At 39.3% G+C, this 24,098-nt stretch overlaps 1 protein-coding gene across 1 annotated transcript in view; it reads left to right on the forward strand.

Annotated features, from left to right (window-relative positions):
• The window catches only part of LOC127222489 (lymphocyte antigen 75), a 129,672-nt gene that overhangs the window by 102,929 nt on the left and 2,645 nt on the right, over positions 1–24,098 (forward strand). Inside the window, exons 35-38 of the mRNA XM_051184604.1 lie at positions 4,669–4,779; positions 17,989–18,105; positions 19,020–19,190; positions 21,444–21,470. Of these exons, the coding sequence (XP_051040561.1) occupies positions 4,669–4,779; positions 17,989–18,105; positions 19,020–19,190; positions 21,444–21,470 (426 nt within the window). The remainder of the gene's footprint in view (positions 1–4,668; positions 4,780–17,988; positions 18,106–19,019; positions 19,191–21,443; positions 21,471–24,098) is intronic.

Here is a 24,098-nt window from a genome sequence, read left to right on the forward strand (position 1 = left end):
GGGCAGTGGTGGCACACAACTTTAATCCCAGCACTCGGGAAACAGAGGCAGATGGGTTCGAGACCATCCAGAGCTACATGAGAGTGAATCACTCTCAAAGAGAAACAAAGCTCATGCCTTTATTCCCAGCACTAAAACGGTATATAAGGAAGAACCAAAAGATCTCATGTGAGATTCAGTTTCCAGTCACAGGGAAGACAGGATCTCCCCAGCAGAAGTAAAAGCTACTGGCTGACTGCTTCACTTTTCTGATCTTCAGCTTGAACTTCAATATCTGTCTCTGGGTTTTTATTATTCATGTTACATAGACCCTTTCTGCCTTAATTTTGTCAGGGAAGGAAACTACGACACCATCTCATCTGTGATTTTACTTCTATTGTTTTAATCAGTTCCCACTAAACTACACCTTGTAAAAAAAGACCCTGTCCTTCCTTCTTTTTGGTTCACTGAGGAATTCCCAAGCACCTAGATAGCTACTGATTTACAAATAAAAGAAACTGGAGCATAAATAACATACCAGAGATTCCTGTCGGAGTCACACTTTTCTCCACAACCTCACCATGCACCACCTCACTCCTACGTGTGCTTTTCTGGGTTGTGTTCCAGACAGCACAGTACTTGTTACTGGCGATATAATTAGATTTAAGACAGGATCTCTGATGTCTTGCAGTTAATAATTAAACTTGGGAAATAGGAAACTACAATATAAAGCAATACTGAATGTGCCCAAGACTTCAAATGGTAATATAGTCTCTTTTGAATGAGAATGGCTCCTGTGGGTCCTTGTTTGATAGTCTTTTTAAGTAGCCTTGCAGGCTAGGACTCTTGTATCTTGTGTGCTCTTACCTCTTAATACTGCTAAAACAAAAATAAAATTTCAGCTGATTTCAGCACAAATTTTGGGGGAAGGCATTAGAACCAGAACATTCTCCAATTCAGCTCTTCTTAGAGTGGTGAATCATTCAGTGCAGAGAACCATGCAAAGATGGCCCAGAGAGACATTGCTTGCTATTGCCATTAGACTGTAAACAAGAAACCAGCCACACATTCACCAATGAAACAATGGAGAAATGCACACATTACATAACAATGAGAAATAATAACCCACAGTTATAAATTACAAAAAAAGTGACTCATAAAAGTAGTGTTTATCAAAAGAAGCCAGACACAAGAGTACGTTGTGCCTGGTTTCATCACTGTATAGTCTAAAACAAGCAAAACCGATGTATGGTGTTCTGAGTTAGGGAAATAATTCCATTTTAGGAAGGGGTGATAACCAAAGGAGAGTAATGTTCTGTTTCTTTATTTTGCTGATGATTGTGTGGGTATGTTCCGATTTTTAAAATTTACCAAGCTGCATAGTTATGGCTTATGCTTTTTTTGTGTATGCTACATTCAATGACAAGTTTACTTTTTAAAAAGTGTACTAGTAAGGTGTTAGTACTGGCAGTAATGTTGACTTAGTTCAATTTGGAGATATAAGAAACTATGGAATTTCAGAAAAGAGCAGATGAACTCAAGGCAAAGCATTTGAAGAACATGGAAATGAATTGGTACGTGAAGGTGAAGAAGAGGATTTATTCACTCAGCCAAGTATTTTAAATCCTTGCTATAGGTCCCTATGCAAGGCAGAAAGGCATCAAAAGTGATCATGGTTGATAAAAACAACATATCCTGAGAATCTTGCCTCATATTAGACATTGTTCTATGTGGTTGGCATACCTTATCTAATGTTAGCAGCAATAATCCAACTGTCTTAGTTATGGTTTCTGTTGCTGTAAAGAGACACCATGACCATAGCAACTCTTACAAAGGAAAAAAAAATTCATTGGGGATGGCTTACAGTTCAGAGGTTTAGTCATCATCATCATGGGAAGCATGGTGTCACTTAGGCAGAGGTGTTCAAGAGGTAGCTGAGGTAGCTGCAAGTTCTACATCCACATTCAAAGGCAACAGGAAAAAAGACCCTGGACCTAGCTTAATCTTCCAAGACCTCAAAGCCCAACCCCAGTGACACACTACCTCCAAAAAGACCATAACTACTCCAATAAGGCCACAGATTCTAAGAGTTCCATAGTGCCTCTCCCTATTGGCCTATGGTGGGATGGGCACTTACATTCAAACCACTAATCCGGTAGACTACTATCCCTTTTATCCCACAGAAAACACAGGAAACAAGCAGTCCAAGATGAAATCTTTCTGTCCTGATGGCTAATGCTTGTTCTTTCTGCTCATTTGCATCTGCAATGGATGGTAACTTAAGTGAGAAAGATCTGTGTGGTAAAACTGCAAGTGAGGGCTGAAATCAGCTCCAGTGCTGATATCTCACAGAAGGCAGGCAATACAGAAAAAGAGTCTGGTCCTACCAGGATGAGATGATAAGGACAATGGTTCATGGCCTGGAAGTAGATGTAAAGACATTAAAGTCATTCTTTTTAAAAAGGTCAGATGTTCATAGGAGGTGTAGAGACATAGGGTGAAGCAGAGGTGTCTAAGTCCTGCTTTGTAGGAAAAAGGCTCCTGGCTGCTCAAGTACAGCCAGCCTTCCACTAAGTGTCTTGTTTTTAGGTCCCCTCAACTTTCCTCCTGTACATATCTGTCATCTCCAGTCCCTCAATCTTCCTGGATGTTATTCCTTTGTAAATCTTAGGCACATGCTACCAGGTTGTCACAGTGTGTAATTCAAGTTTTCATGAAACAGTAGGAAAGGGGTTAGCTCAGTGGGTAAAGAAATGTGCCTGCCACTGGACCTAAAACCTAAGTTTGATACCCTGAACCTAAATGGAAGGAGAAAACTGACTACTGCAAGTTGTCCTGTGATATCCACAATGTGACATGCATGCATTTGTGCACGTGTGTTTGAGCATGCATACATACATGCATACATACACACACACACACACACACACAGATTAAAAAAAATACATAGTTATTTAAAAAAAAAAAAAAAAAGACATCTAGGCATGGTAAAGAAAATCCAGTACTCAAGAGGCAGAGGCAGGCTGATCTCCAAGGCCAGCCTAGTCTAGGAGTGAATTCCTAGACAGTTAGGGCTACATAATGAGACCCTGTCTCAAAAAAAACAAAAACAAACAAAAGCAACAGGAAGGAAAACAAAACTACCGTATATAAAATAAATTGTATCATAGGATACTTCCTCATCCTAGTATATTTTGGATGATTTCATTATTAAAAGTGGCAACATGCAACTCACAGTTGGGATGATTTTAAGTGAAATAGTCATTAATTTGTCCTAGTTGACACATGAGTGGCCTGAATTAATGGATTAATTCAGTGTGTGTATGATATGACTACTCGTCCATCTTGTTGTTCTGTCATCCTATGGTACTTCCTTTGGCCACATGATAGCAAATGTAGTCTAGCCAACAGGAAAGTAAAAATACGGTGTGAAGAACATTTTCTTTTCTTGACTGACTTCTGCTCATCCCTCATCCACCAGAAAACTGGGAAGTAATGTACTTTGGTGGCAGTGTGTTCTTTGCTGTCAGAGGCCAAGGTTAAGTACCAGGGGTAACTCATATCATAGTTTGACCATGGTAAAATCAAGATGTCGAATTAATTGAGCTAGTGTAGCTGGTTACTCAGCTCTGATCTTCAGAGGAGTGCTTGCTTCTATTCCTCTATATTAAATTATAACACACATAGAACTTAAAAGTAAAACTATATAGGTGAGGTCTTGCTGATTTTATGTCAACTTACAGGCATAGGCAAGCCTGCTATTTTTTGTTCTTCTGTCCACTAAAAGTAATAAATCCCCCTTTATTCCTCCAGTTTCAGTGAAATCAAGTTCTTATGGGGTTATTTTTTCATATACTGCTAAGTGATGATTTTCTGGATCCTAGGCTTAAAAGTTTTTTTAAATATCTTCATAATGAACAAAAGAAACCAAAGTAGACATAGAGGTGTCCTTCCTAAATAGCAAGTGCAGAAAAGCTAAGGTTAAGCTTCATAGACCTACAGGGTTTCTATTGCTAAGATGTTCAATTATGAACATACAGTGCTGGAAAAACATAGCTTAGTGGGAGAGCACATGGCTATGTATATACGGAGCCCTAAGTTAAAATCCTAACCCCTCCATCACACACACACACACACACACACACACACACACACGCACGCACGCACGCACGCACGCAGGCAGAGGCAGAGGCAGAGGCAGAGAGAGGAAGAAAATGAAAGAAAACATGAACATCAGTTTTATTTGCTTGTGCCATATTAAAGTTTGCCTGAATATTCATAATCTAGATAGTTTTCTGTTCTCGTAAGTAGATTATGAACAAAAAGGATTTTGCAGAACTCTTAAGACTTTTAAAATTACTACATATGACAAAGATAGTCTTCAGAGAGGAGCCTTAAATTCTGACAAGTTGGCTCCCTTCGTAGTCAGTTGGCTTGGTGATGATGCTCAGTTTGCCTGTCTGAATTGCTAAACAATCAACACACTTGCAGCTGCACTGTGAGGTCAGAAGATACTCATTGGCACATTTTTTTTTCTAAATGTAAAATGGAGAAAAATGAATTCCTTTTACACTGGTTGATTGCTCGTTTTAACAAGGGAAATGACTTGTGTCTGGGTGCGGACTTTTAATATTCAGTATCCTTAGCATCAGGAACTCGTGTTAACAATATTTTTCTCTTCCCAAATAGACTGTCCTTCGTCCACCTGGGTTCAGTTCCAAGGCAGCTGTTACACTTTTCTTCAAGTAACCATCAACGTGGAGACTATAGAAGATGTCAGAAATCAGTGTATTGGCCATGGTAAGGAACTATGAAGGTAGTTGTGATCCTATTATCTTTTAAATGGATTCCTATAATTGACATGCACACAGTGGAGTTGGCCATATGATGGGAGATGTCATTCTGTATATGTTTCTCATACTGGTTAATAAGTAAAGCACTGTTGGCCAATAGGAAAAGAAGATAGGAGGGACTAGGAGAGAATGAGGAAAGAGGAAGTAGTAAGGGGGAGTCAAGATGGAGTCTGGAGAAGGCAGAACCGCCATTCCTCTGCTCTCGGTAAGACCACGTGGAAATACATAGAAATGGGTTAATACTTAAGACAGAGCTAGCAGATAAGAAACAAGTAACTGGCCAACAGCACAATATCAAATACAGAGTCTCTGTGTGTTATTCGGGGCTGGCGCGGCAGCAGGACAAGACTGGCGGTGGGAGGAAAAACCTTACTCCTTACAGCCATACACTTTCTCCCTGGTTGGAAGATAGTTGTTGGATGACACTGCTCCCATTGGAGTGACAGGACCATAACCGCATCAGTATCTGTTTAGCGTGTGTGCTGTGACAGTGCCGCATGATAGGCATGGACTCTTGGAGTTGGATAGCATAGAGCGATGGTTCTCAGTTCCTAATGCTCCCCACCCTTTAACACAGATGTTATCAACCTACACCCATGTGTCATGTTTAAAATCAGAGCTATCCCTTCAACTTAGCTTGTAAAAGTTGGTGACATGGAGAGTCCAAGGCATAATAAGATTGATTGCTCTTTTTAAAACGTTTATTGGCTTTGTGTATTAATATTTTGCCTGCATGTATGCATGTGCACCACATGTGTTCCTGGTGCCTGAGAAGATGAGAAGTGAGTGTCAGGAACTGGAGATACATACAGTGCTGGGAACTGAACCCCAGTCCTCTGCATGAACAACAAGTGCTCTAACCTGTGAGTGTTCTTCCTAGCCCCTACATTGTTTTCTTAAATGAAAGTTAAATTACAAAACAAAACAAAAAAAGCCAGGCAGTGGTGATGCATGCCTTTAATCCTAGCACTCTAGAAGGAGAGGCAAGCAGATCTCTGTGAGTTCGAGGTCAGCCTGATCTACAAAGCTACACAGGAAAACCCTGTCTTGGAAAGAAAAAAAAAAAAAAAAAGAGGATAAAAATAATAATAATAAATACAATAAAAAGGAAAGTTAAATTTAAACAAACTGAGTACTCTGTATGTAAACAGACTGAATACATGGTTTTAAATGATCTCAAAGCATATGAGGAACTTGGTTACAAAGTGGGAAAAAGTTCAGTTAGTGAAAGCAGACTACAAAATGTATGTTCAGGAAAATTCATCCCCACAGTATACCATGCCTGGCATTGTGCTTAAGCACTTCATATTTCCATGGCTTTACATATCATAACAAACCTATTGATCCATATATTTATTCTCCTTTATCAAAATTAAATCCAGTTGTTTATTGAAAATCACACAGATTGATAATAATAGAAGGCCCGGAGCACATGTTTGATCACGAGAGCTGTTGTGTCCTTGCTATCAGTGCCTCTGTCTTTATCTTTCTCAGGACTGCCCTCCCTTACCCAGGATCTGATGTGACAGTCTTCAAAGACAACTGTCAATTATGTGTTCCTTCCTGATCACTCACGTACACCTTAAAATCTCTTTGCCCTGCCCATGATTCTAGGTTAGTCTTTGTGACTTGCTTGCTAAATTAAATGCAATTCAGGTGACATTCTGGGAACCTGGGGTCTAGACCTTAAGAAGACTTTTAACCACAATAAAGACTAGTAAATTTTCTGGAAGCCAAGAGAAGAAATTGCTTCAAGGAAGAGGGAGTACTTAGCTGTGTTGATGCTGCTACCAGCTTAGCAGGGTGGGGGTGGGGGGTCAAGAACTCATCTTTGGATGTCATTTATGATTTACACAAAAAGCTCTATGCACCTGAGAATAAATTCCTAACTGAAATAGAGTCAGAGGGGGAAAAAAAGCAGGAAGAAAGGTTGGGAAAACAAGTATAGGTGATTTATCTCTTGGTGAAAATACAAGGACACGAGGGCAGCAGCTGGAGAAGAACAATGATATATGGCAAGAATGAGTTTTAAGGTGGCAGAAATAGCATCAGCTTGTCTTAATACAACAGTGCAGTTCTTAAAGTTCACCTACAATCCTCTGACAATATTAACTCACTGTAAAAAAAACAAAAAACCATGGGATTTCTAAAAGCAAAGTTAATGCTTGTTACATATCTTGGCAAATTATCTTCTTTGTATTCCAATTTCATAATGTGCAACAAATTAGAATTATATTGTAGACTAGCAAACAAAAGCCCACAAACCCCATAGCTGGCTCAGTTGTTCATGTGTGTGAGCGTGGGCAAACGCTGCAGTCAGTCTCCGGTATCTTCGACTCCTGTCTTGTTCCACAGGGTCTCTTGTTATCCACTGCTTCATAAGCCAGACTGGCTGGCGAGTGAGCTTCTGGAAGACTGTCTCTAGCGCCTAACTGATCCTAGGAGTACTGGGGCATCAGTGTTAGGGAGTTCTGGGGATCTGAACTCAGGTCTTGATGCTTACGGGGCAAGCACTTAACCCACTGAATGATCTTCTCAGCCCCTAGGTTCAGGTTTAACAAATATGTTGAGGCAGGCTCTCACTAGTCACACACCAGGTGTCACTGTGCCCTGTAGCAGGCACAGTAGACATGCACCACACTCTCAGAAAAACGTCTTTTTTTTTTTTTTTTTAAAGATGACTTTCATTATGCACATAGCCCAGGATGGCCTTAACCCCCTGCCTCAGCTCCTGCCTCAGATGGGATTACAGGCATTTACCATAGTAACCCCACAACATTTCTGCTGCTTTGAGAGTCCCACGCACCCCGGGTGTGGGTTTTGAACCCAAGTCCTCACACATGCAGAGTACGTGTGCTCCTGCCCCACCAGGAAACTGTTCCACCAGTCTTCATTGGTTAAAGCTGTGCCTGGTGTAGTGACATCCTACATATTTGACTCTTTGTCCCCAAAGGCAAGCTTCAGTTATGCTCCTCATTGTTTTGACATTCTTTAGTGAAATCTAAAACCACATGATCTTAGGGTGAAATATGAGCTGGTGGCCTTGGACTTTAGTTCTTTAATGGTGTATTTGCTTCTGTGGTAAAACTAAAAATGCATTTGGTCATCTCATCACATTTTTTTCTTGTCAGACTCCCAACTCCATTACTTAGAAATGCCCTGCCTATCCTTATCCCCATTTGGGAGGCAGAGGCAGAGGCAGAGGCAGGCATTTTTCTGTGCGTTTCAGCCTGGCCCTAGCTACAAAGTGAGGAGGGGTGAAGGCATGTGGGAAGAGAAGGATGTATGTGGGTGTGGTGATGCCCACCTATAATTCCAGCACTCAGGAGCAGGAGCAGGATGATCAGGGGTTCAAATCAGATTGGCCTACATAGTGAAACACTTTCAAAAAGTAAGGGCTGGGGTATTTATCCCTCAGTGGTTGAAGCACTTGCCTAGCATCTAGCATGTACGACCTCCAGGGCCAATGGGGACAGATGGCAGAAACAGAAGCAAAAGCACACCGTGATGGCTAATTTTGGTTATCAACTTGACTGGATTCTGGGATGCTGAGTATAACAAGATAAATGAAAGACCCAGAGACAGATACTGGGGTTCAAGCTGAAGATCAGGGAAGCAAAGCAGCCTGTCACTAGCTCTCACCTCTCGCTCAGACTGAAACGGCTGATCCACCAAGCCTCAGACTGCTGCAGGAGAATGAGTGCCTCATACTGAGACCCTTCCTGTCTTATATACCTCCCTAGTGCTGGGATTAAAGGCGTGTAATCCCAGGTGCTGAGATCACCTTTATGTGAGCTGTTTCTCTTTAGGACTGGATCAATCTTGTGTAGATCTTGGTGGCCTTGAACTCACCAAGATCGGCTACCTCTTAATCCTGAGCCCTAGGATTAAAGGTGTGTAACACCACCTCCTATCTTCTGGCTGCTAGAATTAAAGGTGTGTGCCTGGCTTCTATGTGGCTGACTTTGTTTTGTAAATCCTCAGGCAAGCTTTAATAAATCATAAATAATGTATCACCACAGCTTAGCGCTTCAATAAATGACTTCTGAGGATGTTTGTGAGTGTTTTCTGGGGAGGAAGGCATAGGGAGACCCTGCACTGGGAGTAAGTAGGTGCCACCTAGTCAGCTGCAGCAATGAGACTCAAAAGACAGGGACAAACACCCACCCTGTTCTTCCTTCAAAAACAGGAATGTGTGCCATTGTTGCAACCCTTGAACCTGATTCCATGTTCTTCAGCGTTTGACCCTGGGACTTGCACTATTCTTGGGTGTATATGGACGTTTGGCCCAGATGTAGGACCTGAGCTAAAGGAATTTTCTTGTTCTAAGGTATCTTGGACTTAGAAACCATTAGCTTCTCTTGGCTCTTAGTGTGCTAATGGCCATTATGGAGTTTCAACCTCTTTGATCATGTAAGCCGATATAATAAATCCTCTCATATAAATAATAAATAAAAACAATTTCTGAAAACTTACATTTTGGAAGACTATAAAATTATACTAAGTATATTTAATTAAAATCATATGCATTGCAGACGGAATAAATGGAAATATACTTTCACTGATTCTGTTGAAGTCCCACAGAGTTCCATGCTTTTGACAGGCTCTTATTGTATACATAAGCTGGCCTGCAGAGTCTGATCCTCCTGTTTCTGCCTCTTGACACCTGGGATTACAGGTACATGCCAAGACTGCCTGGCCACATGGTACGTAAAAACATGTATTTCCCCTTTAAAAGTTCATAGCTGTTAAATGGTGTTGACATGTTGGCTTTTACAGGGAGCAGGGGAAGATGGACAATTTCTAGTATGCCTATATGTGTTTATTTCAAGGCAACTGGGTAGAATAGCAATTTTCCGAGTCTTAGGAGATTTTAAAAATGAGTTTTCCTTGAAAAACCATTCTCAGTTTCTACATCTGTTTTCAAACAAGGTCATACCAAACAGCCTATCTGGAAAGTCCAGGATGGCCTCCTGGTCCCCTCTAACTAATGACTCTCCTATCTGTGCCTCCCAAGGACTGGGTTACACATGTGCACAACCATGTCTGATGGCTTCATCTTTATCAGGAATGTATAGTAGTTATATTTAGACATAAACATGTATTTCAATGGCATTAACTATATAGGAGGCTTCAAGCCATGAAAAGACATGATCCTATATTAGCTAATTGTCAAGCTGCTTATTGAAAATGCATTTATATTTACCAGATAAACAATTGTTTATTGTATACAAGCAAAATTAGCCCCTGACTGGCTTCCTTTATGACTCAAATGTATTTTTTTTAACAAATTAGGTAAAACTAAATTTAAAACACTGAACAGTTTTGTAGCCTAATTCCTGTTACTTGTTTTCAACTCTTTGTTGGGCTTCTTATTGGAGCAAGAAACCTATTTGGGAATTTTTAAATTGGTCTTGTATATATGATGTCTTTTGCTGCTCTAAAAGTGAATTCATTTCAGGGCTAGAGATGTAGTGCAAGATTTTAGGTTAAAACATAAAGTTTTACTGGGCATTGGTAGCGCATGCCTTTAATCCCAGCACTTAGGAGGCAGAGGCAAGAGGATCTCTATGAGTTCCTGTCCAGCCTGGTCTATAGAGCTAGTTCCAGGACAGGCTCTAAAGCAATACAAAGTAACCCTGTCTGGAAAAAACAAAAAACAAAACAAACAAACAAAAAACAAGAAAACAAAAAACAAAAGCAAAGTCTTACTGATTTGATTTTTTAAAGCTCCTTGTACATTTCTAATAATCCTATGTGATAATCCTATGTATTTTCTTTAATAATCTCATTTGTTTCCACTCTACACATTCCCATTTAGTAGGTGAATCAGAAAGCTAAAAATATTTGTATTCTTACTTTGGGTAACAGTGGTGTTTTGTTTAGAATCATAGCTCCCCAAGCTAATTTGAGGGAAAAAAACCACACACACAAAACTCATATCTTACACCCATTATTGGGGCTTGTTGGAAGTAAGTAACATTTACTTTTGGGGGGCCATAGAGAGCTATATTTACAGTACTCCCAGGGTTTTGTGCTAATTTACTTTATTTTTGCTAGTATTATTCATTTAGTGAAACAAGTGAATAATAAAGATGGGTCAACAGGAAAAAACACTTACTTGCTATACAGGCCTGACAACATGAACTCAGTCCTCAAACTCATGCATGGTTCTTACGGTGGAAGGAGACAATTCCAGAGTTCCATCTCCACATGTATGCTGTGGCACATGTGCACATTCTCTCTCAAAGTTCTCTCACTTGCACAAAGATGTCTTTCTCTCTGTGTCTGTCTGTCTGTCTCTCTCTCTTCCCCACACACACACACACACTAAAGTAATTAAGTAAAAAATGGTAGTCTGGGTGTGGTGGTGCACACCTTTAGTCATAGCACTCAGGAGGCAGAGGCAGGTAGATCTCTAAGTTTGAACCAGCTTGGTCTACAAAAGTGAGTTCCAGGATAACTAGGGCTGTTACACAGAGAAGCTCTGCATTGAAAATACAGAACAAAACAAACAAGTAAATAATGGTCAACACCTCAAACTAAGCCAAAGTCTGTAATATATACTATCTATGGTAACAAATACTTTCAGTGAGAAAAAAGCTATGTCATGAATCAAAAAAAAAAAAAAAAAAAAAAAAAAAAAAAAAAAGAACCAAACTATCAGATCAGATTAAATCTCATTAGGTGTTATTACTAGTAATGTTTTAGCAATATATATATATATATATATATATATATATATATATATATATATATAGAGAGAGAGAGAGAGAGAGAGAGTATTCTGAGGTATATACAAAACATACATACACACACACACACACACACATATTCCTGAGGACATATATTCCTTGGAGATTCAAGTTGTCTTTTAAGAAAAGGGAAAGGGAAGTGTGTCCACATACACACTTTTGCCACATACAAAAATTTGTCTCTATAGTACTTAATTAAATTACAGTGCTTAAAATATTAAAGTTCCATTGGCCGCAAAAAGATCAAAGAAAAGGAGGGGGGAAACTCATTTCTGAATATTGAGGAACCAGCCTGCCCCCATCTTGGACTAGAAGACATCTTATATTAAAGACAAACTAGGTTCATTCCTGTTTATTATTAAACCTCTCTTTTTCAATGATTGGGCTATTCCCACCTGTAGCCATAACTACAAATGTTCTGTACTGTCTGTTCCAGAAAATGGCAACCATGTCTATAAAAGTTGTTTATAACATCTTGTAACCCTTTGTTTGAAACGTTGTTATGACCACCTGTTGTTACACCCACCTTGCAATCATGTCTTTGTTCTGCTCCTGTAACCCTACCTATTTTTCTTTATCCAATCTTCCATCTGGAAACCCCCGACCCCTTAGCTTTAAAAGCCTTGTCTTCCTCACATTCCATGCTGACCTCTCAACACCGCCAGGGGAGGCAGCCCTTGTTCACAAATTTAAAAGCTTGTTTTAATTAATTTGGCCATGATGATTTGGGTCAGTGGTCTTTTTCCTCCCATCTTTTGGATTAACAATACCTCTTGTACTGGATAGTTTTATGTCAACTTGACACAAGCTAGAGTCATCAGAGAGGAGGGAGCCTCACTTAAGAAGGTACCTCCATAAGATCCGATGGTAGGGCATTTTCTTATTTAGTGGTCAAATGGGGAAGGCCCCATCAATTGTGGGCAGTGCCGTCCCTGAGCTAGTGGTCCTGGGTTCTATAAAAAACAAACAAACAAAAACAAAACAAAGAAACGGCACCCCTCCATTGTCTCAGCATCAGTTTCTAACTCCAGGTTCCTGCCCAGCTTGAGTTCCTGTCCTGACTTCCTTCAATGATGATTACTGATATGGAAGTGTAAGCCAAGTTCCTCCCCAACTTGCTGTTTGGTCATAGTGTTTCACTGTTGTAATAGAAACTCTAACTAAGATACCTCTATGTGTTAAATATTCCTCCTGAGGATTTTTCCAGAGTAGCAGTTTGGTTGCACTTAGTGTAAATCATTATAAGTACATATGATATTTAAAAGACAGAAGGTTGTATCATCGGCTGGCACTGATTAAAAACTAATTTTTTTTGTAGGTTGCTTTTACAACATTAGTTAAAACATTGCTATGGGTTAATAGAAATAGCAAAGAAACAAAGACTTAAAGTGCAAGCGATGTAAAATCCCAACTAAAATCCAGAAGTGTCTAATGTGTTCACTAGCGCAACTAAAAGCCAAAGAAACACTATGCTCGGCACAATAAAGTATTGCAAAAACAGTTGGCAATTTTCAGTTATGAAAACTGTTGATTTCGTATTTTCTATCCCTTTATTAATCAAGAAAAAAAACCATTTTGACTGTTATATAATACACATAAAAACGATATAAAATGCACTATAAATTTGTAACAATCGCTGGAAATGTAATACACATTTCTCATAGACAATAGGTAAGATGTGGTGGTGTTTTGAATGAGAACTGCTCCTATAGGCTCATACATTTAGTATCTGGTTCCCAGTTAGAAAGTATTAGGAGATGTGACTTTGCTGGAAGACATGTGTCGCTTGGGGGTTGGGCTTTGAGGTTTCAAAAGCCCATTCCATTCCCAGTCAGCTTTCTCTGCCTCTTGCTTTTAGATCAAGATGTAAGCTCTCAACTACTACTCTAGTACCTGTCATGCATTGCCCACCCCACCCCCCATCATCGTCATAACTCTAACCTTCTGGAACCATGAGCCCCAAATTAAACTCTTTCTTTAAACACACACACACACACACACACACACACTGAGCCCCAAATTAAACCCTTTCTTTCTTTAAACACACACATACAAACACTTTTATAAATTGTCTCGGTGGGGGTGTTTTGTCACAGAAATTGAAAAGTAACTAAAAGGTTTCCATTCCCTGGCTGCCACAGCTTGTGGTCATATCATAATGCAAAATATACTTAGTCCCACTGCAAAAAGTCCCCAGAGTCTTTCACAGTCTCAACATTGTTTCAAAGTCCAAAGTCTATTCTGAAACTCCTAAGTGTAAGCCTCTGTAGACTGAAAAATTTCTATCCCGGGACCTGCAGCTGTTCAGTCCCAAATAAACACTCAGAGGCTTATATTATAAACTATTTGGTCTATTGCTCAAGCTTATTATTAACAAAACAAAATCTTACAACTTAAATTAACCCATAAATTCTTTTTTTTTTTTTCTTCTTTTGTTTTCTGTTTTCTTTTCTTCTTTTTTTTTTTTTTTTTTTTTTTTTTTTTTTTTTTTTTGATTTTAGAGACAGGGTTTCTCAGTATTGCTTTGGAGCCTGTCCTGGCACTTGCTCTGTAGACCACGCTGGCCTCGGACTCACAGAGATCTGCCTGCCTCTGCCTCCCAAGTGCTGGGTTTAAAGGCATACACCACCAAACGCCTGGCCAACCTGTAATTCTTACCTGTGTTTAGCCACGTGGCTTGGTACCTTTACTCAGTAAGGCATCTCATCTTGCTTCATCTGCATCTGGTCCTGGAATTCTGGGCTGACTCTACTCTCTGTATGCAGCACTCCTTGGTAGACTTCCCACAGCTGTGGCACCTCCGATAGACTGGGGTCTCCAACACAATCCAGGCTTCATTTTCCACAGTTTAAAGCAAGGACTTCTCACAGCCTCGATGCAGGGACTCTCCTGCCACACATTTACCTCAGCAGCTTTCCTTAACCATGGAGGAAGTACAGATCCTTTCTTTGTGCATCTCTCATGACTTAAGACCAAACCAAGTTGGATTGTCTGATTGGGATGGGGCCTGGTCCTCCCCTTGAATTATATTTGCATAAGCTTTGATTTGTTGTTGTTCTTTAAGATAAGGAAAATCCCTCAGGTCTTTGCTTTCCAAGTTTAGGTTTAGCTGGGTAGCATCTCATCCTGAGGAAACCACTCTCTTTACTCCATTTTACATCAGGCCTCTCCTTATCTCTTTCAGCACAATCCTTGCCTTCAACTTTACATTTCCGGGTGGTGTTTTGCAACTCAGACTGTACATTTTGTATTTCTTTATGGCCTGCTTTATCTTCTTCATTGTAAAGCTACACAAGACTAATTACTAATAACAACATAACAGAGTCAGTATTAGACTGCCTTGAAATCATCTCCGCTAATGCAATTGGTCCAAAACTTTTAGATTTAACCTCTGGCATATCCTGAGAACAAGGAAAAAAAGGAGCCACATCCTTTGCCAAAATATCACAATAATGATCTTTAGCCCAGTTGCTAATACTGTTCACCTCTAAAATCTTTTGAACTAGACTTCCATAGTCCAAATTGCTCTTAACATTACTGTCTTTCAAGGTCCTATTATGATGGCCCTGAAGTCCCTCTTAGAGTGTTCTAATGCTTTCTTAGTCCAAAGTTCCAAAGTCTTCCATATTCTTCCAAAAAACCCCACATGGTTGAGCCTGTCGTGATAGCCCACTCTCTGGTACCAACTTCTGTCTTAGATATTTTTCAATTGCTGTGAAAACACACCATGACTAAGGCAACTTATAAAAGAAAGTGTTTAATGTGGGGCTCATGGTTTCAGAGGGTTAGAGTCTATGACAGTCATGGGGGAGAACATGGCAGCAGGCAGGCAGGCACAGTGCTGGAGTAGTACCTGAAAGCTTACATCTTAAACCACAAGCAAGAGGCAAAGAGATAACGGAATGCTGTGGGCTTTTGAAACCTCGAAGCCCACCCCAAGTGACACATCTCTTCCAACAAAGCCACACCTCCAAATCCTTCTCAAACAGTTCCACCAACCGGGGACCAGGAATTCAAACAGATGAGCCTATGAGGGGTGGCATTCTCAGCCTCACCACCACAGTGACGGTACATACATAGTGTGGACTGCCTAAGAGATTAAAAATGGTGGACTTAGAAAGCCTTGCTACAGTCTAACTTTAAAGTATATTAAAGGTTGAACTTGAGCTTTTGTATAAAAGCCCTTTCATAATCACACAATTAATTATCATTAAATACTACTTAGAAAAACATTTGTAAATAATTTTTAAAAAAAACCTAAATTGGACCATCCTGAGATAATCATTGTTAACATTAGTAACTGGCCCCATCACAAGTAAGCTGTAGTGATTATACCTGGGAAAAAACAATATTTATATAGTAAAATGTGTGATTGATTAATCACCGTGCCTATTTGGAATGGGCAGCCAGTGATCAACACAGAATATGCTATTAAGGATCGCATAGGCCTTCTGATATGTCTCACCAAATTTTCCCGAAAAAGTTATTCTAATTTTCACTGATTGCCCATATATCAGTTCCTGGTTTTCTACTACAGATGCTACACTGGCTACTCTGCAGATTTGGGATTTTAATTCTCATCTTTTATAAAAATGTCACCTTAGTGTGGATGTATGTTTGTGGGAGCACATGCACCATGTGTACCCTGTGTTTAGAGGACAATGTCCCGGGGTTGGTTCTTGTCTCCCACCTTGCTGACGCAGGGTCTGTCTTATTTCTGCTGCTGCACTTCATACTACAGGTACAATCCACAGACTGCCAGCCAGTTCTCCTGTGTGCACCCCCCATTTCTATGTAGGCATGCAGGGGTTACAGATGTGTGTAACCATGTCTGACCTTTTCTGTGGGGTGCAGGGATTGAACTCAGGGTATCAGGCTTGTAGGGCTAGCTTTTACCTGCTGAGTTCCCAGATCCCAAATTTTCATTTTTTTTTATTACCAGTGACAACTTTTTACACATTTTTTTCATTTCTTGTGTTATATTTCTTTTGATAATAAGTTAACTTTTTTTTTAAAACACTTTCTCCTTTCCTTTTTTTTTTTTTTTTTTTTTTTTTTTTTTTTTTTTTTTTTTTAAATCCTAGTCAATGTTTCTCTGTGTAGCACTAGCTGTCCTGGAACTTGTCAGGCTGGCCCTGAACTCAGAGATCCATATGCCCCTGCCTCCTGAGTGCTGGGACTGAAGGTGTATGTCACCATTGACTGGCTTAACTCTGTTTCTAATAAAGTATTTGCTTCTATCTTATAGTAGTCTGCTTAGTTTCTGCTCTTCCTATTCGATAATTGTTTTAGTCAGTGGTTTTTTGCTGTGAAGAGACATCATGACCATGGCAAGTCTTATTAAGGAAAGCATGTAATTAGGGTTGGCTTAAAGTTCAGAGGTTTCATCTGTTACCATGCTGGTAAGCATGGTGGCATGGAGGCAGACATGATGCTGGAGAGGTAGTTATCTAACCCAGATCTGTAGGTAGCAGGAAGAGAAGAGCCACTGGGCCTAGGTTGGTGTGGTGGTTTGAAAGAAAATGGCCTCCAAAGGGAGTGGCACTGTTAGGAACTATGACCTTGTTGGAAGAAGGTGTCATTGTCGGGTCGGGCTTTGTGGTCTCTCTTGCTCAAGCTTCCCCGCAATACGACAGTCAGTCAACTCCCCGTTGCCTGCAAGATGTAGCGCTCTCAGCTCCAGCACCATGCCTGCCTTCACGCTGCCGTGCTCCCTGTCATGACGATAATAGGCTGAACCTCTGAAACTGTAAGTGATCCCCCTCAATTAAATGCTTCCTTGTTATAAGAGTTGCCATGGTTGTGGTGTCTTTTCACAGCAATAAAAACCCTCCCTAAGACTCTTGAGCCTTTGAAACCTCAAAGCCTACCCTCAGTGACAGACTTCCTCCGACAAGGCCACACCTCTAATCCTTCTCAAGCTGTGCCACTCAAGTACATGAGCCTATGGGGGCCCTTTTTATTCAAGCCACCACAAATATGTTTTAAGGAATGTATTATTTTATATGTATGGTATGAATGAAGCACTTGGAGTGACTCAGGAAACACTGTGGATACTAGTCTTTGGTGCAAACTGAAAAATGTGATACCCACACACACATGTACTACCTGACATGTATATAGGTCAGAGGATAACTTGTAGGTTCTCTCCTTCATCATGCAGTTCCTGGGGATTGATTGAACTCAGCCAGGCTTGGCAGCAGGTGTCTTCAACCCCCTGAACCATCTAAGTTGGTCCATGGTATGCTTTGACTTTTGGACCACAGACTTTTTTCCTTCTGTAGCTACCCCAACTCCAGCCTATTTTAAAATATGTAAAGGTAAAACATATTTGACAATTTTTATATACTTCATTATTTAAATTGATTCTTGGAGTTGTTTTTCTCTTAAAATTATTTCAGGAGCAGACATGATAAGTATACACAACGAAGAAGAAAATGCTTTTATCCTGGACACTTTAAAAAAGCAATGGAAAGGCCCAGATGATCTCCTGCTAGGCATGTTTTATGACACTGATGGTAAGTGGTATGTGTTTTGCCAGACATGAGTTTCTTAAATGTTAGACAGATTTAAGATGTTTGGGTCCTTAATTCTCTAGATCAGTGGTTCTCAACCTTCCTAATGCTGTGAACCTTTAATACAGTTCTTCATGTTGTGGTGACCCCCACACAATTATTTTTGTTGCTACTTCATAGCTATAATTTTGCTGCTGTTATAAATCAAAATGTAAATAAATATATGTGTTTGCTGGTGGTCTTTGGCAACCCCTTTCATAGGGGTTGAGAACCACTGCTCCAGATGAACTGTGTATCTGGGTATCACATTTTTCAGTTTTCACCAAAGACTAGTATCCACAGTGTTTCCTGAGTCACTCCAAAAAGGAAACACACTTGACCCTCTTACTTAAACTAAAGTGTGGATACAGGATTAGTATTTTCTTAAGATGCCATGGCTTATAAGAAGTATTAATGTTTGTTACTAATAAGATAAAGATAAATTAATTTTTCCAGGTTACATACTAGGAATGTAAATATGCAAGACTATAAAGCAAATGTATATTATAGTATCTACATAAATATATAATTTATATATTATAGCATAATATACACATGTATAAAGTGTGTATATACATATATGTAGAGAGATGACTCACATTTTGAAATGTCATAAAATGACTAAGGTTATTAATGTTTGAATATTTTGACATTTTTTCACCAAAATGTTTTTCTTCACAAAAATGACACCTTTTCCAGAATCCTCTTAAATTTAATACTTTTTGATAGGATATAGTGTTCCTTCTACAACTTTTACTCCTACAACCAAAAATTAGAACATAAATACGTAAGTTTCTACCTGTAATCAAAATCTTTTCCTTTATATCTTAACACCTTTGAAAACTGTCATAATGTTGAAAATATTCCTTAATTGACAGATGCAACTTTCAAGTGGTTTGATAATTCAAATATGACATTTGACAAGTGGGCAGATCAAGATGGTGAGGACCTAGTTGACACCTGTGGTTTTCTGTACACCAAGACAGGTGAATGGAAGAAAGGGAATTGTGAAATTTCTTCTGTGGAGGGAACACTTTGCAAAGCCTCAAGTAAGTAAGACAGTCTTTTTCTGTCCTGGGGGTGGGGTTGGAGGTTGGGGGTGGGGTGAGGAACACAGGGTTAGTTGTGGAAAACTTTGCTTAGACACACCATGTCTCGCAAACCAAGGGATTAAGACCAGAATATAGCACGATGGTGTGCTGCAGTCTCTGGGAAATCAATAATGCTTTTACATCTCAGATGTGGCACCAGATCATGTGAACCACACATAATTTAATTCTGTGGGCCTATTCTTTGGAGTTCCTAAGAACCCATACATTTCTTCTGTTTTTCAAACAAATTTCCGTATCTTCTTTGCCTGTGATCTGACTGAGAAGTAGTAAAAGAAAATAATAATTAATAATCTTTTTACAATAATATATTTATTTATTATGTATACAGTATGCTGCCTGCATGTATCCCTGCAGGCTAGAAGGGGGCACCAGATCTCATTACAGATGGTTGTAAGCCACCATGGGGTTGCTGGGAATTGAACTCAGGGCCTCTGGAAGAGCAGCCAGTGCTCTTAACCTCAGAGCCATTTCTCCAGCCCGATAATTAATAATCTTAAAATGCTAAAATTACTTTATTTTAAGGAGTTAGATTCCCTACAAAATTTATATACTTTATTTAGGCAAACAAAATGACATTAAAATTCCATCATGCTTTATGATTTATTTTGCATTAAAATGTATTTTTTCTGATCTATCAAAGTTTATTTTAACAAGCAAAATTAACATGTTCTACAACATTTTCATACGACTTGTTAGACATTGAATATAATTTGTTCTAAAATCCTTGAGTAACTATTTTCTTAGTAAGCAGATGAAAACTACAAACTACAAATGTTATGGTATGCTTAAAACACAACTCAACTGTTCTCCAACTCAAATCTTTTGTTTTGTTTTGTTTTGTTTTGATTCTCGAGAAAGAGTTTCTCTGTGTAGCTCTTGCTATCCTGGAACTGGCTCTGTGGACCAGGCTGGGCTCAAACTCACAGAGATGGGCCTGCCTCTGCCTCCTGTGTGCTGAAATTAAAGGCATGCATCACCACTGCTTGGCCCCAAATCTGATCCTTAACAGTCTCCCCTTAACTATAAAGCAAGCTGGCTCTGAGTATTTCCGATTTCTTAAATCTACACTTACTTTGACTTGTGATGGCACAAGATACTGTTATTTGTTGTAGTTTTATAGTAGTAGCATCCCAACTTCCAACATTTTCACTTTATTTTACTCTATGTATATTGGTGTTGTGAGCTGAGTTTAGAGAGATGGCTCAATGGTTGAGGGCACTGGCTCCTCTTTCCAGAGGACCCTGTAATTTCCAGCACCCATGTGGCAGCTCACAACTGCCTGGAACACCAGTCTTAGGGGATCTATTGCTCTCTTCTGCCCTTCAAGGTCACCAAGGCACAAACAAGGTGCAGAGACATGCATACAGGCAAAATACTCATTTACTTAGAATTAAAAATTACATAAAAACAAAAATCACTTTCCGGCTTATAGATGGTGGTAGGCAAACACCCACCCCCATACACACACATCTACTGTGTTTGAGGACACCATTACATTTTAAGTTAGCAAACACTAACTTAAAAATACCAGAAATGGCCTGGAGAGATGGCTCAGAGATTAAGAGTACTTGTTGCTCTTGCAGAGGACCTGGATTTGGTTCCCAGCACATACATGGCCAATTCCAGGGGGTTCTCATACCTCTTCTGACCTTCATGGGCACCAGGCATGGAACATATTGCACATGCACACATGCAAAACACTCAAATGCAGGAACACTAAAACAGCTATTAATTTTATGTTTTCTACATAAACCAGAATCATTTTATTTCTCTCATCTACTATTATTTTTTATTAAGCTCCTTTAATCTTTTCCCAGCAACCAAAGCCAATGCTTTTTATCAGGCCTAGATAATCTGATTTGGAAAAAAAAAAAAACTAAATTTGATGCCAGGCAGTGGCAGCACACACCTTTGATCCCAGCATTCAGGAGGCAGAGGCAGGTAGATCTCTGAATTTGAGGCCAGAAGGTCTACACAGTGAGTTCTAGGATAGCTAGGACTACAAAGAGAAACCCTCTCAAAACAATGAAAACAAAAAACTAAGTTCCAAACAGTTAAGATAGAGACTTGATGAAGCAGTAAAGATGGGGATATTAACCTCATGGAGTATCCATTTTAAAGAACTGTATATAAAGTAAATCTTATCAGGCACCCTTACATTTTTAATTTTAATTTTCTTTTGCATTTTAGTACCATATGACAAGAAATATTTATCAGGTAAGTAACATTCTGATCTTAACATTTTCCATACATTGAAATATATATTTAAATTCTGGCATGTTAAGATACTATCATAGACCCTTTTAAAAATAATATGTTGCTGCAAGCCTTTAAGCCCAGCACTTGAGAGGCAAAGGCAGGCAGATCTCTGTGAGTTTGAGGCCAGCCTAGTCAACAGAGTTCCAAGAGGGCCTGTCTTGAAAAACAGCAAACTTATGTAACCTAAAGAACTTTCATCACAGAATATAGAAAGGTCTAAGTAAGGCATTGCATTTGGGGCTGGAGAGACGGTTCCGTGGCTAAGGGCACTGGCTGCTGTTCCAGAGACCCTGGTTTGATTACTCAACACCACATGGTTCACTACCATCTGTAACTCCAGTTCCAGGGGATTTGTTGCTATCTTCTGGTCTCACACACATCCAATCAAAGCACTCCATATACTCCAAATAAAAATAACCCTGACATTTAAAGTAATACAGTATGCATGAAAGGCACCCTTATAAACAATGTCTTTTTCTGTTTTTGTGGAAAAAGACTACATACTGTTTAAAGGTTAGACCCCACAGTTGTAAGTACAATTCATAAAGCCTGTTGGAATTTAGCTGCATTTTTTAAAGAGGGGCAAGTATTACATGATTTGAATTCAAAACTACATAGGGCAAACATGGGCCCCATGTACCTGACTGTACCTTTACCCTTACTAGGCACCATTCTACCCAGTTTAACTTCTTTCTGTAAGTTGGAGAAGCAGATTGGGGGGAGTGGGGGAAGAGGAGGAGTAATGCTACTGAGTTGAAATGTGACTTATTTTGTCTTTCTTATTCATTAATAGCCTATCCATTTATTTTTTTATTTTACTACCTATATTTAAAGTGGCCCACATTCCCTGCCAGTATGTAGATATAATAACCAGTGTGAAACTTCCATTTGTTTGTTTCCATCTATTTACTATTATAAACAATGCTTCAATAAACGAATCACCTAGCACAAAAATATTTTATCTAGAGGCTGCAAATCTGAAAATGCAATCTATAACTTTGATCCATATTGGTCTTGACAATTGTACTATTTTGCATTCCCGTAGCAATGAGTGTCAGTTGTAAAGGTTTCAGGTTTTCATCAATTAATCATTTTTAACCTCTGTATCATTAGGTATAGGGCAACACACACTCTTAAATGCCTTTGATGTTTATACAGTCAAATCAAGATAGTTAAATAATTCCACCATCCGTGTTATCATCCTTCTGTCTAAAGACCCACTTCACCACCCAGCTATTGGATTCTGTTAACACTTCGGTTGGACAGTTTTGCTGTGTCATCATTCCTATACACACATATTGCTCATTGATTGCAAGTAGTTGCCCTTGTGCCCTCTGCTGTCTCCTCCTCTAGGCGCTCCTTATTAGTCACTCTTCTATAACCCCCACTAATACAACATTGTCTGGCTAATTTCTCAGAACACTTCCTCTCCATTCCAATGCCTTGAACTTTACTATGGTCTAGAGTATGTGGACTTTTGTTGCTTTTTGTTTTGATAAGACAAGGTCTCACTATGTAGCCCTGAAACTCAATATGTAATCAAGCTGGCCATGAACTCACATTGATCCACTCACCTTTGCCTCCTCAGTTACATCATGTATTAATCTGGTTTCTTCCACCCAGGGACTTTGTTTGCATATACCCTTTAATTTTTGCCTATTGCTTAGCTGTATTATAGACTTCTTAAAACTTTTTTAAATTCATTTTTTATAGACACTTCCTAATGATTTAATTTCTGCTTTGGGATGAAATGAAGAGCTATCTATAGACATTCTCTTAACTATTATTTTTAAATCTATCTCCAAAAACTGTTTTGTAACATGATAGCTATGTTTAATTAGAAACCATGTAACTTTTCCATGGCAAAGCCCTATCACACTGCCATTAATGAGACATTGGGAGCTCTGTGTGCTTTATTGGCACAGGATGGTAGTGTCCACTTCTGGGTTTGGTCGTTCATGTATGTGTATACTGAATTTACTGATTTTTTTCATTCTCCTGATGCCACACACTTCTATATTTTCTTTTATGAAATGTTGAGGTCAAATCTTATGACCATAGTTTGACTAGGTTGTTCCTATTGATGGTCTTGCTTTTTAATGAATTTTATATATTTGAGCACTTTATATGCAAAATTTGCTTCATGCTTAGTTTCTATTGGTGTGCTGTCATACAGCTACATGAATCATCAAGAATGTATGTGAGTCACATCCTCAGCTTTCAATAGGAAAACAAAGGGTGACATTTTAAAGGAACCCATGTCACAGCCATTATCTGGCTCCTGAAAGACAATGACTTCCATTAGCAGTAATTTGCAGAAATTATCACCTTTGTGCACTAGCTGACCATAAAGATGCTGCAGCCAGGGCACTAAAAGCATAGCAGTTCTACTTCTGGATATATACTGGAGGAAAGCTGAGACTCCACACACTAGCATTTAATTTTGAGGAATGGATAGTGGGTTGAACAGTGGAATAGAAGCACAGAATTTTTTTTCCAGACCTTGTATTTATCCAGTCAGGGTTTATTAGTGATGTAAAGGCTATGGTCCAGCTACCGACACAAAGTCCAGGAATCCAGTTGTTC

The sequence above is a fragment of the Phodopus roborovskii genome, unplaced genomic scaffold (assembly GCF_943737965.1).
Source record: "Phodopus roborovskii unplaced genomic scaffold, PHOROB, whole genome shotgun sequence".
NCBI classification, from domain to species: domain Eukaryota; kingdom Metazoa; phylum Chordata; class Mammalia; order Rodentia; family Cricetidae; genus Phodopus; species Phodopus roborovskii.